At 34.5% G+C, this 15,273-nt stretch overlaps 1 protein-coding gene across 1 annotated transcript; it reads right to left on the bottom strand.

Annotated features, from left to right (window-relative positions):
* Nucleotides 1–4,878: 4,878 nt before the first annotated feature.
* LOC140807126 (alpha-galactosidase 3) lies at nt 4,879–11,353 on the bottom strand. Its single transcript, XM_073163831.1, is given in 16 exon segments — nt 4,879–5,312; nt 5,683–5,823; nt 6,185–6,243; nt 6,417–6,507; nt 6,834–6,916; nt 7,006–7,070; nt 7,521–7,604; nt 7,732–7,797; nt 7,870–7,928; nt 8,355–8,427; nt 8,567–8,615; nt 8,618–8,669; nt 8,965–8,999; nt 9,078–9,134; nt 9,476–9,534; nt 10,958–11,353. Coding segments are annotated over 16 exon segments (1,293 nt in total). The 5' UTR covers nt 11,170–11,353; the 3' UTR covers nt 4,879–5,204.
* Between the last annotated feature and the right edge of the window lie 3,920 nt (nt 11,354–15,273).

Genomic DNA, 15,273 nt, shown 5'->3' with positions numbered 1-15,273 from the left:
TGTGAGACGAGTCAACCCTACCGATATTCACAATAAAAAATAATACTCTTAGCATAAAAAGTAATACTTTTTCATGGATGACCCAAATAAAATATCCGTCTCACAAAATATGACACGTGAGACCGTCTCATACAAGTTTTTGTCTCATTAAATTTGGAAATATTATGAATAAAATTTATATTTAAAATAATATTCTCTTTTGGTGAATTTCTTTCCATATTTACACTTACATACCTTGATTTCATTTGGAACTGTTTATAAAATAAATTTTCTTTAATTCATAAATTTGTTTAAAATTATTGGGGGCCACCAAGAAATGGTTTGATATTTATTGGTATGCTTTATATCCAATACAAAGGAAATCATTTTATATATTTTAATGGGCCTCGTTGCCTTTTCAAAAAATATTTTGACTACATATTCGATCATTTATCAATATAAATAAATAATATTACATTATATTGGCTGATTGGAATTTCGTGATTATATAATTGATACCCCATGGATAGATGAGTCCACAACCCCTGGTCTATCCATAATTCAAATGGAAAGCAGGCTCATGACATGTTCATGTATTTTCTTATAAATATAAGGTTTGAGTGTTTAATTTATTCATTCACTATATTACTTTTCAGCAGCAGGCTTAGCTGCTCCCTTTTATATCATCGGTCTCTGACTTGAGCGTCGGAAGAGCTACGTCGGGACACCCTCCCGATTCTCTTCTAACGGTCTTCTTCATGATTTCAGGCTCAGGGCAAATCCGAAACCTGCATTTGAACTAGTGTCACTTGTTGGAATCGGACCTTAAATTTTTAGTGAGTATAAGTGATAGTAAAGGAATTATTCATTATTAATTATTTGATTGACTTTGGATATTGGAAATTATAAATACTTTATTACGCTTAAATTTGTAGTAAACACGTGCAATTTGTAATGCTAAATGCTACGTTATGCTTCTTCCAGTGTTCTAACAATCGGTACGTTGATAGTTGTTCATGGCACGAATCAGGAATTCATTCTTTTAATTCAATCATTTATTTATTTACCGTAGTCGATCAGTAATCAATCACGAACCAATAACATTTCAAAAAATCAAATATACATAACGATATTACCTATAAGTGATACGGTATGATGCAATATATATGAATAGTTAACAAAAATTTAATTTAAATTAGCCAAATGTCAACGGATTTATTAGAAATAAAATATAGTAAGCCTCACCTCAATAGCTGTCTATTTGATCTTGGTTTTCAATCCAAAGAAACGATAAATTCCTAAAATATATAAATTTAAATGATATTTCATGAGTTTGGGTTGAAAACAGGTGTTTGAAAATTTTGAAGTCGTTTTTGTACAAAATTCGTATTGGAAAGTGTTGGTTAAAGCTTTAAGAATTCATAATAATTAAAATCCATGTCGTAAAATCATGAAACTTTCAAAATGGTCGAGAATGCACAATAAGTGTTCGGCCATCGCGTTCGCGAATGCGATCATTGGAGTGGAACGTGAGTTTCACTCCCCTCCGTGCTGGCGGGTGGGCGAGCTTTGGCCTCCGTGTGAGGACCTGAAATTCCAGCAGTAGCAGCAGCTGGCCAATTTCAGCAAAAGCCTAACAATTCCAGCAGCAACTCATTTTTCAGAAGATGACATTTTCCAGCAGACAAAATCCAGCAAACCGAATCCAGCAGACAAAAGAGCGAATTCCAGCAGACAGTTACTGATTCAGCTTAGACTTGTAACCGAAGCATTTATCACGGAATAAAGATTGTTAATGGCAGATTATGGCCATTAAATGAGAAGCTAACAGTCAGAATTTCACCTATAAATAGCACCCTCAAACAGCTGAATTGGTTTACCAAAATCTTGAGTTATCACTTGAAATTAGAGCTAAGAGAGTGCATTTTCGAAGCTGTAAAATCCAGTAGCAAGGCAAACAGATTTCCAGACCTCCACCAAAATTATTTAAGCAAGTTACGGTAAGTGGGCTTATGTATAAATATCTTGAAAACCGTTTGATGATTTCTGATTTAAAGCAAAGTATATTCTTGAATCCTGTTATCTGATTTCGAAGCACTGAAACTTAGTGAACTAATGGTAAGAATATATATTCTGAAAATTACTGATTACTGATTACTGATTACTGGCCTCACCCCTTAGAGGAGAGAACATATAGGAGACTGATATCAGTTTAGCCATGAAATTCACGAACGTGCTCAGTGCTTACTTGTTAAACTTCTGATTACTGATTACTGAATACTGATTACTGACTACTGATTTCTGAATACTGATTCCTGTTCTGAAAGTAAAAGTTTCTGTATATTCTTGAAATACTGTTCTGTATTAAAATGATTTTCGGAAACTGGGAGTTATTCCCGCTCCTGCTTACTAAGTGGCAATCATATCACTCACCCACCAAACCCATCTCAGATAATAACGAGGAAGAGTTGATAGAAGAAGAGGAGCAACGTCAGTTTTGGGGCTGGTGATGAAGATCATTGTTCTTAGTTCTGATTTATGTTTTATATTCCGCTGCAGCTGTTCAGACATTGTAATTTTATGGTTTTACATTTTCGCTGTAAAACATTTATCCTTGAGTTGTAACAGACAACGATTATCATGAATAAAAGACTGGTTTTTCCGAAATTCTGTACTTCTGAGGCTTGTTGTTTTCGAATGTAATATTTGAGAGCAACGCCGGTGTCAACCAACCCCCGTCCCGGGGCGTGAAACTCCGTGCACGGCCAAAACTGGGATTTTAATAAATTAGCAAGTATAAAATGAGCTCTAATGATTTTTTAAATTCCCATGAAGATGACTTTGGTTTTATTAATTATTTGTAAAGTATACATGAAGTGCAAATATCAAACAGTAGATTTGAAATCTACAAATTACAACTTGTAGAATATATTAAATCTTGATGATAGTTGCCCGAACCAGTTTTCGATCCATGTTTATTTAGCCAGCCATGGGAAGTCTTATTGCTTAGCATTTGTACATAGCATGTAGAGTAGAGGATGATCGTGCATGGCCGTCGTTTACGGAAGTGGAGTTGGCAGGGGGATTGGGCAAACCCTAGGCTGAGGAAGTATCGGAAGAGGTAAAATGGGAGCGCATGGGAAGCAAATAAGGAGTGGTGCTGTTGGTGTTCGTGGAAGCGGACGTGGGCAATAGATAGGTATAATGATTATTTGGAGAGGTGACCCTGGAAGATATAGTATGCAATAAAGGAAGTGGGTGGAGGTGGAGGTGGAGGTGGAGGTGGAGGTGGTGGTGGTCGCGGTGGCGGTGGAGGTGGTGGTCGCGGTGGTAGTGACAGTGGAGGAGGCAGCAGAGATGGCGAGGGTGGCGGGGTAAATAATGCAGCATTTGTATTGACACTTAATGTGATCAAGAACAATGTTAGAATCCAAAATACGAGGCTTGTGAAGTTTGCCATTTGTCATGGATAAAAGAGATGAATGTAGTGAGTACTATTTATAGACTTCTTTTTATCCCATTTCAAATTATTAAATTTTCATAAAAACGTTGACATTTTGATTATTAAAGTGAATATAATTTGTTTTATATAAAATTCTGTCCATTTTCAACTCTTTGTTTTAATATTTTCCAAGTACATGCCTAGCTCTATGTTTTTAGATCTTTAAATGTCCCGGTTTACTTCATTAATTATGCCAATAAATGCATCTTCACAAAGGCCAAAACCAATAACTATTCAAATGCTCTTGTTTTGGGGGAACATACTTCAACTTTCGAGGGTTTTCGCCGGTACTTATCTCGACATCTTTATATATATTTTTGTGACGCAAGTGACAATCCATGAAATTTGCTCTTTGGATTTGTTGGAGTGTCGATTGTTCGCCGAATTCAATTGTTTGCCGATCACCCGGACTCAATTGTCTGCCGGTCACCTGAATCTTCGCGAATTGTGTAATTTTTATTCATGGCTGCATCACATATTGAACAAAGTTTGTTCAAATTATATATTGATTGCTAGCTTTAGTTTAATTTTTTCAATGGTCAATTCATGTGATTGATTGCGAACCTTAGTTTTTCGAATTCATTCTCTAATGGAGAATTATTGCGAATTGTGGTGATGTGAGAATTATAAAAGCGCCTTATGTTTATGGATCCATCCATTTTAATACAGGTTTTCAAGAAATACATATTATTAATGGTCGCACAATAATCTTATATTATTACACAAAAACTCTTGTGAGACGGTATCACGGATCAATTTCGTGGCTCGAATATCTTATTTGGGTCATCCATTAAAAAATATTACGTTTTATAATAAGAGTATCACTTTTTATTGTGAATATAGATAAGATTGACATGTCTCATAGATAAAGATTCGTCAGACCATATCACACAAGATCTACTCATATTATTAAACAAACTTTGATATGTCAATCTTTCATAATATTTGTTAACTAACTTTGTTGACTGTATTTATTATTAATTTTTGTATTTCTTTTTTTATTTTTTTCTCCAACTTATATCTAATTTATCTAAAATGTAAATATCTCATTAAATATTATTTAATAAATAATATATAAATATCATATCTTAATAAAATAATATATTTTTTTATACAAAAATTATCAAATAAAAAAAAATACATGACAATCATCCCTTTCAACAAAACACTAGTATCTTTTAATAACATGTTGCTAATATATATATATTTTTATTATATTTATTAAAAGCTGTTTTTTTTCTTTCTTTTTAACGCTAAATGTCAAATCTACTGGGCAATTTTTGTCATTCATCATCGTCCGGTACCTATAAAATTTGTAATGTATTACACAATGTCTTCTACTTTGCACAGACAATGCGTGTGCCTGAATCATCGGTGTTTATCATACCTGGACATGATTCAATTAATCCTTATAATTAGTTGAAATATTTTGTCTAGAATATCATATATCATAATTCATACACGTACACTAAACAAATATCAAGAATCCATCAATTTGCACCCAAGGCAATGCTTAAGCACAGGAAACCAGTATTTATACACGAATATCACACAAAAATCATAATACAGTAGAGGTTGATTCGAAGCATGTGGAAAGGAAATACACTTACCATACCAAATCCCCACATACCCTTTTTTTTCTTCCGTTTTTAATGAACTCGAAGAGGACAACGATGACCATTAAAAATGATTACAGGATTTGAAACTCACTTTAGCTGGCGAGTTAGCTTGCAGAGTGCATCTCAATCGATGGAGCAAAAACGTACATTTCACAAGAGTGGCCATCAACTCGAGCACTGAACGAGGCCTTGTTTTGTGAAACGTATTTGTGCTGCATTAGATAGCAGAAGAAAATGAACGGGAATATTTGCAAAATGAGAGCACAACAAGAAACCAATCCCTCTAAGAGCTACAAGGATATTGTGATTATAACAAATCAATTCTCACTCACATACGAAAACGTTCCGCTGCTTAAAATTGACCAGACAGATGAACAACGCATGTTTTGGCAATAGTATTATACAATTTATTCAACTGGGCATCTACTGTTATACCGAAGTTATAGTAGATGATAGTAGTGCAACTAATTTCTTTGAAACTACATATAACAGCCCAAATGCCAAGTTTTTAGCGAAATGCAACAAAAACAGCGAAATAGAACAATCGAGATAATTGTTGGGTATCATAAAATTCTAGAATACCTTCCACAAATCTTTGATAGAGACACTGATAGAAGATTGAAGTCCAAGTTTGTTCCATTTAACAGTGATTATAGCAGATTTTGAACATCGATTCCATAGAACAACGGCCAGACGTTGATCAGAAAGTGGACCGGCCCAAATCTGGATAACAGATATGATTGCCTAAGTATGTAACAGAATCATAGCAACCAAAACGTCATCTGAAAAAAAAACCGCAACTATTCTTGTTGTTAATTATATAGATTGAAACATGTAAGCCTTTGTTCCTAAACTTCGAGAAACAGATGTCCCAGAAATTTGAAGTAAGATGTCATCAAACGGGATACTTCACCTTGCTTTCTGTTCCTACAGGTATCTGTTTCAGAAGTTTATGTGCAAAAGTTTAAAAATTCCCAAGACTACGACAAAGACATGCAAGGGACTAGACCCTCAACTTTCCTTAGCTTGTAAACAGAGTCGGAAAATGGGAAAAACACGTAAAAGAAGTCCAGGAATGCCGTACTTGATAACAATCACCAGGTCCATAGGAATAAACTTTCCTTCCTTGAACCCCTAGTGAATCTGTAATCAGAATAAAATTTCATTTGTTTATGCAACAAGAAGCAAGTGGCAATGATTTTGCAAATAAAATATATGAGTCAGTAATAAGAACTGCAGAACTGCCAACATACATTTTAAATTTGTCTTGCCATCCGTCTTAGAGAGAAAGACAGAAGCAAAAAGATATATTTTACCTTGGTTTACAGCAATAACCTCCTCGTTACTAAGAATTTCAAATGCCTCTGTCGTAATGTTTCTCACATCACAACCAATTAAAAGTGGGGCCTGCAGAATCAAGTAAACTTTAGATTGTGGCTGATGGAAATGTCAATATCATTTCATATTTCTGGCAACAAGAATATTTCGGATGATTGTTCATAGAAAGTAGAGATCCACATATTTAAGCTGGAAGAAAACTGCGGAGATATCTAAAGAGCATAAAAAAAATTTTGATTCAGAGGAACAAAAGATCCATGAAACTTTAAGATTAGCCAAGAAAAATGCAACTATGGTGACCTCACCCAAGAGCTGCATAACTTTTTAAGGATTTCCTTGGGCCTTGATACGAAAGTGTTTACTAGAATGCAATCTTGAAGTGTTATAAAAAGAACCTTCATCAGAGCCCAAATGCTGAAATGTGCTCGATACTCTTCGTAAGTCATGCCACCATTTCCAACTTCTAACATGTCTGGGTCTGAACAAATCGCCAAATGAGAAGTCACAAAAAGAATCAGTAAACTTTGTTCCCAGTTGCATCTACATAACTAAGATTTGAAATGTTACCATTCCATCCTCCAGGCCCTGCATATGCTGCCCACTTGTCATTGAGATCAGCAATTGTTGTCATGCTAATGAAAAACACAACAGAAGTTTGTTGATGCAGCAGCTTTCTCAAACATCAATGTAGGTGTTGGTAAATATAACTATATGCACATCTTCACCCGCGTCCCTCCCGCCACCCCCCTCCCCTTCCACTCCATAAACCTCTTTGCATGAAACATGGGATTAACAGAGATCTATGGTAAGATAAAAGGTCATATGTTATTGCAGTTCTACCAGCAACATTTGTATCTGTTCTTTCATCAATGGGCTTTATCCTCAGGTTTTAAGGTAATGAACTTTTGGGTTTCTCTAATTTGAATGTGTGAACGGTACATTTTAGGAATGCTTGTAGTTAATTGGTTCGAGGCAGATGAACTTTTGCTAATAAGACATGTTTTAACATGTACATAAAAATTACATGAGCACGCACATCTGATATTCGACAGACAACAAAAGCTAAGGCCTCAATTCAATACCTTGCCCACGAATCATTGATGTCATCTGTTGTCCTCCAACTGTTTCCAATTTTTCCTGCCCACAAGGCAGGGTCGTCCACACCCCTATAAAATTTTTAAAACCAAAATGGTATTTTTAGATTCTAGATAACTTTTAAGATGCTAAAAAAATATGTGGGGGAATAAACAAGGTCCATGTATGAAATCGGAAACTGAAAGTGATAGAGGATACCATTCACAAATTGAATAGAATATTTCACGTCCAGTTGCATTGAGGGCATCACGCATCGGCGGATACCTGACAACAGTGGATACATGATTAAAACAGGATATGGATGGCAAAATGTAAAAACCATATTTGGATGCTTACCTTTTTTTTGGTTCAATGCCTAGATTGAAACAATTGTCATACTTCAAGTAATCAACACCCTAGAGGCAATGAAAATGAGGCATCTATAAGCCACGGCATAAGCACGTGTAGTTGCTAAAAAAGAGAAGCAATGGCAAGCAGCATGAAAGCTATAAACCAAGAGATTTATTATTTATAGTTATTTTTAATCAGCAAAGAAAAAACTTAGAAGTTTCACAACATCAAGTAAGTTTTAGCTAACGTAATAAAGATATTGATTATTGTTCCAAAAACCTTACAAGGTCTGGTCCACCAACTTGAAGTAGTGGACTAGGTAGTTCTTTAACTTTGGGAATATTATGAGTTTATTGCAAAATAACCACAAGTAAATAACAGGAAATCACATTCTCTTAAAAAAGCACAATGTATTTTAATAATGATAACAGAACGATAAATAGTGAGAAAAAAGAAAGTTACAAAAAATAAATAAAGAAACATCAGCTCACCCAAGTCGCAAAAAGTTTTGCATCATCAGATTCATGAAAAAGTGACCCGGGTCGTACTTGACAAGTGAAAGCCCTGATAAAATTCAATTCAAGAATCACTGAGATAAGCAAAGATATCAGAAACACTTGTAGTTATCACTTAACATGAATATGTATTGTTCGTATATTCTTAATTGTGTTGTCCTGATCAGACGCTAAAGATTGCTTCCTACCCCGCATCTGAGTAGATACCCAGCTTGAGCCCCTTAGCATGCACATATCAGCAAGAGCTTTAACTCCCGATGGAAAAGTTTCAGGATCAGGAACTAGTTGACCCTGCACAGTAATCCAGGTTCTAGCATGATTAAGCTAACCATGCAAACCATCTAGAACAAGATCTTTATGGTCTTGAGAACAAGGTCCAGCACTTTCGGGTGCTTTATTCACGTCTTTCGTTTTTGGGCATGAAGATGTACACTTCCAACAACTCACGAATAGAATCCGAAATACGGAAGACACCTCTAAGACGAGCTTTGGTGCAGGGAAAAGAAAAAAAAGTTTTCTCGAGGTAGGCTAAATCTTTGCATATATTTCAAAAGCTAAAATTCATTTAGCATAGTTACTTATTCACCTTGGAATCCCGTGACAGCTTAGACCAGCAATCATCTGCATTTCATCATATTGAGCATCAAGAACATACCAAGTCATGAAATAAGTAAAATAAGGAAGACCAGTCATTTTTACCTATATTCACGTAGATATATCCTAACTTGGCCAAACCAGTAGAAATAAGAGCATCAGCTGTCAACAAGCACAAAGAAAAAGGTCAAATCTTTCAGGCACCCAGAAGACTGAACTACAAAAAAAAAAAAGAGAAGTTAATTGAAAAAGAGCAGGCAAATGCTAAAAAATCCAAGAATAGGCGAACTATCCTGAAATAGAAGATAAATGTTAGATTTCTCAAAACAAACAGCAGTACTTTGCAATGCTCGTTAATTCATCATATAAAACACAGAGATCTTTAAATTTTGAGTTAAAATGTCATAAATTACACATACATAAAAGATTATTTATACATGGCTTTAAGAAATAAGGATCCTAAAACACAAATTAGCATATCAATAACAACAGCAAAAGAATACCTGTTTCTTTGATAACTTCTTCATTGATATCACATGCAAAGAAATTCCAGCTATTCCATCTGCCCAAAAGATATAGTCAAACAATCAATAATAAATGTACCATTCCTACAAAGCAGCAATAACCTAAAACTCAAGCTTGTACCATTCCTACAAAGCAGCAATAACCTAAAACTCAAGCTTGTTCCATTACAATCAAAGGGATGGTGATACCCCATTAAAGCTCGGGTCATGGATGGCCCGGAATATTGTATGGATAGCCCAAATCAAGGTAAATCTGCAGGAAGGGCTTGGGTTATTCTTGGACTCAGGCAATAAGAGAAAACTTACACGAGTCACGTTCCAATTTGCTGCAAAGAGTAGAGCATGGATAAAATTTAGACAGGGTCCTATAGCCCGGACATGGTACTATAGTCCGACCAGAGTACTTTCGTCCGACCAGGGTCCTATCGCCCGACCAGGGTACTTTCGCCCGACCAGGGTCCTATAGCCCGAACATGGTACTTCCGCCCGACCAGGGTACTTCCGCCCGGACATGGTACTTCTGTCCGACCCGACCAGACCAGCATGGATCACCATGCATCATTAGCATTATAATCAGTGCCCATGACAAGACCCGAACAGTATGGGTCGCCATGCCTATTGACAGATGATAGGGCATGGGCAATTGTGAGAGTACAGGGCATGGGCAGTTGTCCAGATGACAGATCATGGTGGGCGTGTGTCAGATGACAGTCATCAGGAACAGTGTCGCATCAGGGCACTTTAATCAATGGTCATCTACTCCCCTATAATAACTATGTTTTGCTCATTTAACTAGTACATTGGCAATCTAGCTGCATTCATAAATTCTCTCTCTACTTGGTGAACCCTTGTACTGACCTTGAGTGTCGAGTGACAACGCAATGGACTTGAGGCGTCCGAGTGACTACGCCGGAAACGCTCTTCTGCGGCTCGCTAGTCTGCATTATCTGTTGATGTGTGTGTCATGTATTGGTCTGACCCGGGAGTCATCCCACTAGGACATGCCATATCAGGCCGAGGTATTCCACACCAAGGAAGGCAGACCTTGTCAGATCACCCGGGGCAAACCAGGAGAGGTGCGCTTGAGGCACTGGGTGCAGGTAGAGGCCAGGCCACGACCACACCGTGATCATCTTCCATCAAGACCGCAGGTCATAGCTCATCACATCATGTCGAAATCTTTTTACATGGAAAGTAGCCTTCTCGTGCTGCGGATAGGATTGCCTACCCAAGCTCACCCAATCTAACCGGACATCATCAGGGAAGTCCTACAATTCTTAACTCCAACTGAAAGGCATATGCGCCAAATCAATCACAACAATCTGAACTTATTTCTCCCTATTAAAGCCTCAATTTCACCAACTGGAAAAACACACGAACATTCAAAGAATTAAAGGAAAAATAAAAAGCGCACTGACTAAAAAGAAGAACAAAAATAAGTAAAAGGGATTATCTAGATACCCCATCTGAGGAGTCTTCCCCAATCCATTGCTCAGCTGAAATATTCCATATTTTGAAGTGTCAAAAATATTGCTGATGGGTTTTTCTTCGCCGTTCAAATAAGGGTGCCGAGGTCGCGCTCCGGCAGCCACTGCCCATGAAACAACAAATACGTACAAAATTGGTGTAAGCATACATCTGCTGGAAAAATGGACCGTATTACTTCTTGCCATTTATGAACGAGTAGATTTCTTAGCTTTTTCCCTCTATGTGTAATCTTCTTGGCAAGCGGAAGAAAAGAATCGAGTATAAATGTTTAGAACAACGTGAAAGAGAAGAACAATCACTCAAATCAAATACAATAAAGGAAGCAAACAAATTTTTCCAAAAATAAAAATTAAAAATAGTGTTTATGCTGTGCGGATAACTAATAAGACCATGTCCTTCGTGAAAGTCCAATATTTTATTGAATCTTTTCTATACTTCGTTTGGATCATATCATATAATATTGAGACGTGAAAAATAATCCGTTAATACTTATATCTATTGCTTTGAATTGTAAATTTACTATTTTTATTAAATAATAATCATTAATATATATTTATGTTTGTTTTTTATGAATTAATTAATAAAATCTAAATTAAATTGAAGATGGATAAAATTTAGCTTTCATTTTTTGGAATGAAATTTATACTCCATTTTTTATTAAAAAAAACTATATCTTCAATTAAATTTAAAATAATAAAATATTAAATACGTGTTTTTTTTATTGTTTTTTTAGCATTTAATGAATTCAAAAATAAATTTATGAAAAATGAAATTTAGCTATTCTTTTTGGAACGAAATTTACACTCTATCTTTTTTTTTAAAAAAAATATATTTTGTAGGACCAAGCGCTTACCGCTTTACCAAAAATTATAGCTAGTAGTAATGGTGCAACTCAAATCTTTTAAACCGCACAGCAGCTCAAGCACCACGGTTCGATCGCTCTACCAAGTAGGGACAATTATTTTGTACCCAACAATCTCCCTCCCAATAATTGCACTCTTTGCAATCAATGGGAATCGAACCCATGACCTTGGCTCTGATACCAATTGTAGGACCGAACGCTTACCGCTTTACCAAAAGCTATAGCTAGTAGTAATGATGCAACTCAAATCTTTTAAACCGCACAACAGCTCAAGCACCGCGGTTCGATCGCTCTACTAAGCAGGGACAATTATTGCACCCAACATATTTTTAATAAAATTTTAAAATAAATTGAAGAATAATACAATTTACATTCATTTTTTAAAAATAAACTATATCTTTATTTTAAAAATAATTATTTTTGTTTGATTTATCTTTTTTTTTCTTTTGTTTAATTTATGAACTCTATCTTTATGTTTCTTTTGTTTGATTTCTATTTTTCCATTAATTAATAATTTTAGAATAAATCAAATGAAAATGAAGTTTACGCTCTTGTTCAAAATTTTATAATTCTCCAATTTTTGAGTAGATCTTTTGAAGATGGTCTTGTAAGACGGGTCGACTTTTTTCAATAGTTAATGTTAATAATTTTAAAATAAATTAAAGGAATATGATATTTACACTCTTGTTCAAAATGTTTTGGTTTTCCAATTTTGAACAGGTCTTCTGTGAGACGGTTTCATAGATATATATATCTGAGACAGGTCGACTCAGTCATTTCTTGAGTGAAAATAATGTTTTTTCATGATCCATGTCTAATAAGAGACATGTTTCACAAAATTGACTTACGAAACAGCCTCGTAGAAGTTTATGTGTCAATTTTATTTTTAACTTGAGTTAAATAACATCTATCATAACGTAATAATGATAATTAATACACGTGTCTTTGTTTGTTTGATTTTTCAATCTATTAATTAATAGATATAAAATAAATTGAAAAAAATGAAATTTAGCCTTTATTTTTTGAAATGAAATTTACATTCCAATTTTTTTTTTAAAAAACTATATCTTAAATTAATTTTTTAAAAATTATAATAATAAAATAATATTTTTTTTGTTTTAATGGCTTCTAAAATAAATCGAAGAAAAATAAAATTTAGCCACCATTTTTGGAATGAAATTTAAATTTAACTTTCATTTTTTGAAATGAAATTTACACTCCATTTTTTTTTAAAAAAACTATATATTTAATAAAATTTAAAATAATAATAATAAACACATGTTTATTGTTTTTTTCACAGCTATTAATTAATTCTAAAATAAATGAAAAATGATATTTAGCCACTATTTTTTAAATGGAATTTATACTCTATATTTTTTTAAAAAAGCTATATCTTTAATAGAATTTAAAATAAATAGAAGAATATAAAATTTACATTTCATTTTTTAAAAATGAATTATATACTTATTTTAAAAATAATTATTTTTTTGAATTTCTCTCTTTTTTTCTTTTTTTTTTTCGATTTATTAACTCTATCTTTATTCTTTTTGGATGTCCCTTTCTTCGATTTCTTTTTTTGCCCCATTAATTAATGAATTTAAAATAAATCGAATAAAAATGAAGTATGTACTCTTATTCAAAATGTTATAGTTCTCCAATTTTTTAGCAGGTATTCTGTAAACCAGTCTCATGGATATATATATCTGAGATGGTTTGATTCAGTCTATTTCTGGAGTGAAAAACAATGTTTTTTCTTGATTCGGGCCGTTAGGAGACATGTTTCAAAAAATTAACCCATGAAACAATCACATAGGAGTTTTATGCCAATTTTTATTTTTAGTTTGAGTAAATGTCACGTCCCGAGACCGGGGTTAGTCGACACCGGCGTTGTTCAAAAATCACATAATCACCAAACAACAAGCCTCGTAGTTCAGTATAAACCAAAACCAGTCTATTTCATAATTAACTCAAAATAATCTTGTCTTACAGTGATAAATTCCAAAACGAAATAAAATGTGCGGAAATGGTGTACAACTTGAATCGAAACTTAGGAAAATCATAAGCGAGAAATCTTCATATCTCAAAACTTCCTCACCAACTCCAAAGCATGTCTTATTTCATCCTCGTCTACTTGATCTTCATTCTTATCTGGGGAGAAATGTAAGGGGTGAGTGTTTGGGAAACACTCAGCAAGTGAGGGCCGATCGATTACCACAAATACATATAAATATAATTTAAAACACATATTGCAACTGATTTTCAAAACATAGTATCTTATATCAGACCAGAATCGGAATCGAAATGCGAAACAGAGATTATCAGACAATTCAGAACAGAACGAATCAGAACAAACGAAAACACTGTTATTCATCTAGTTTTCCATGGTCAAATTGTCCTCAATATGTTAGTCCTCTAAGGGGTGAGGCCAAAACACAGTTTTATACCCACTGATGGGGGCCGGAACACAGTTATATACCCACTGATGGGGCCAGAACACAGTTTTATACCCACTGATAGGGGCCGAAACACAGTTTTATACCCACTGATGAGGGCCATATAAATTTACAATCATCGTTCCATATCCCACTCGAATCATAACAGTGTACTACAGAATCAGATGTATCGAACAACACTTATCGGAATTTCTGAATGAACTCAGCAGAATCAAAGAACATCGAAAACAGAAGGAACATATCGTACATCGATCGATATTTTATGAAATATATAATAACATTTTTCGAAAACGATTTGACACACAAACAAGCATGTCATGAAATACTTATACAAAGTTTAAATTACAAAGAAATACATAGCAAAAGCCCACTTACCTGATTTTGTTTGGATTAAGGCACTAGAAGGACATGCTAAAAGAACTTCGTTCGAACAAGGTTGCGGTAGAGCTTCGACTAGGCCGCTGCAAATGCTAAATTTCGAATTCTTGAAGTTATGGAGAGGGAGTTTGCTTCTTATATAAGCTTGAATAATCAACTATAAAGGTAAGCACGTATCACTCCAAGAATGTCGTTGATTGCTTAATCAACGTGATGATTGCACTTTTCTCTCCCGAATGAACGTGGCCTCTTCTTGTTTCAAGATACACAACCGAGATTCATGAGTGATTTTGGTTTTTCTTAAGTGCAAATGGAGAGTGATTTTGGCTGCATGAATCTCTTCCAAGATTGATGCACTTCCATATGGTGATAAATGGTCAATAATGAAGAGACAATGATTATTGAAATTTTCATGATGATGATTGTATGGAACTAAAAAATGTTGTGCCAAAAAAACGAGCTGAAATTTCCTATGACATATATAGATTTTCTCGTTGCAAGATTTCGGGTCTTCACATCCCTCCCTCCTTATTAGGAGTTTTGTTCTCGAAACTTGAGTTAACTCGATGTAGATAAGATTGATAAATTCGAAAATT

This window comes from Primulina eburnea, chromosome 12, assembly GCF_022965805.1.
Source record: "Primulina eburnea isolate SZY01 chromosome 12, ASM2296580v1, whole genome shotgun sequence".
NCBI lineage: Eukaryota > Viridiplantae > Streptophyta > Magnoliopsida > Lamiales > Gesneriaceae > Primulina > Primulina eburnea.
This window is presented reverse-complemented; position numbering and strand designations above follow the sequence as displayed.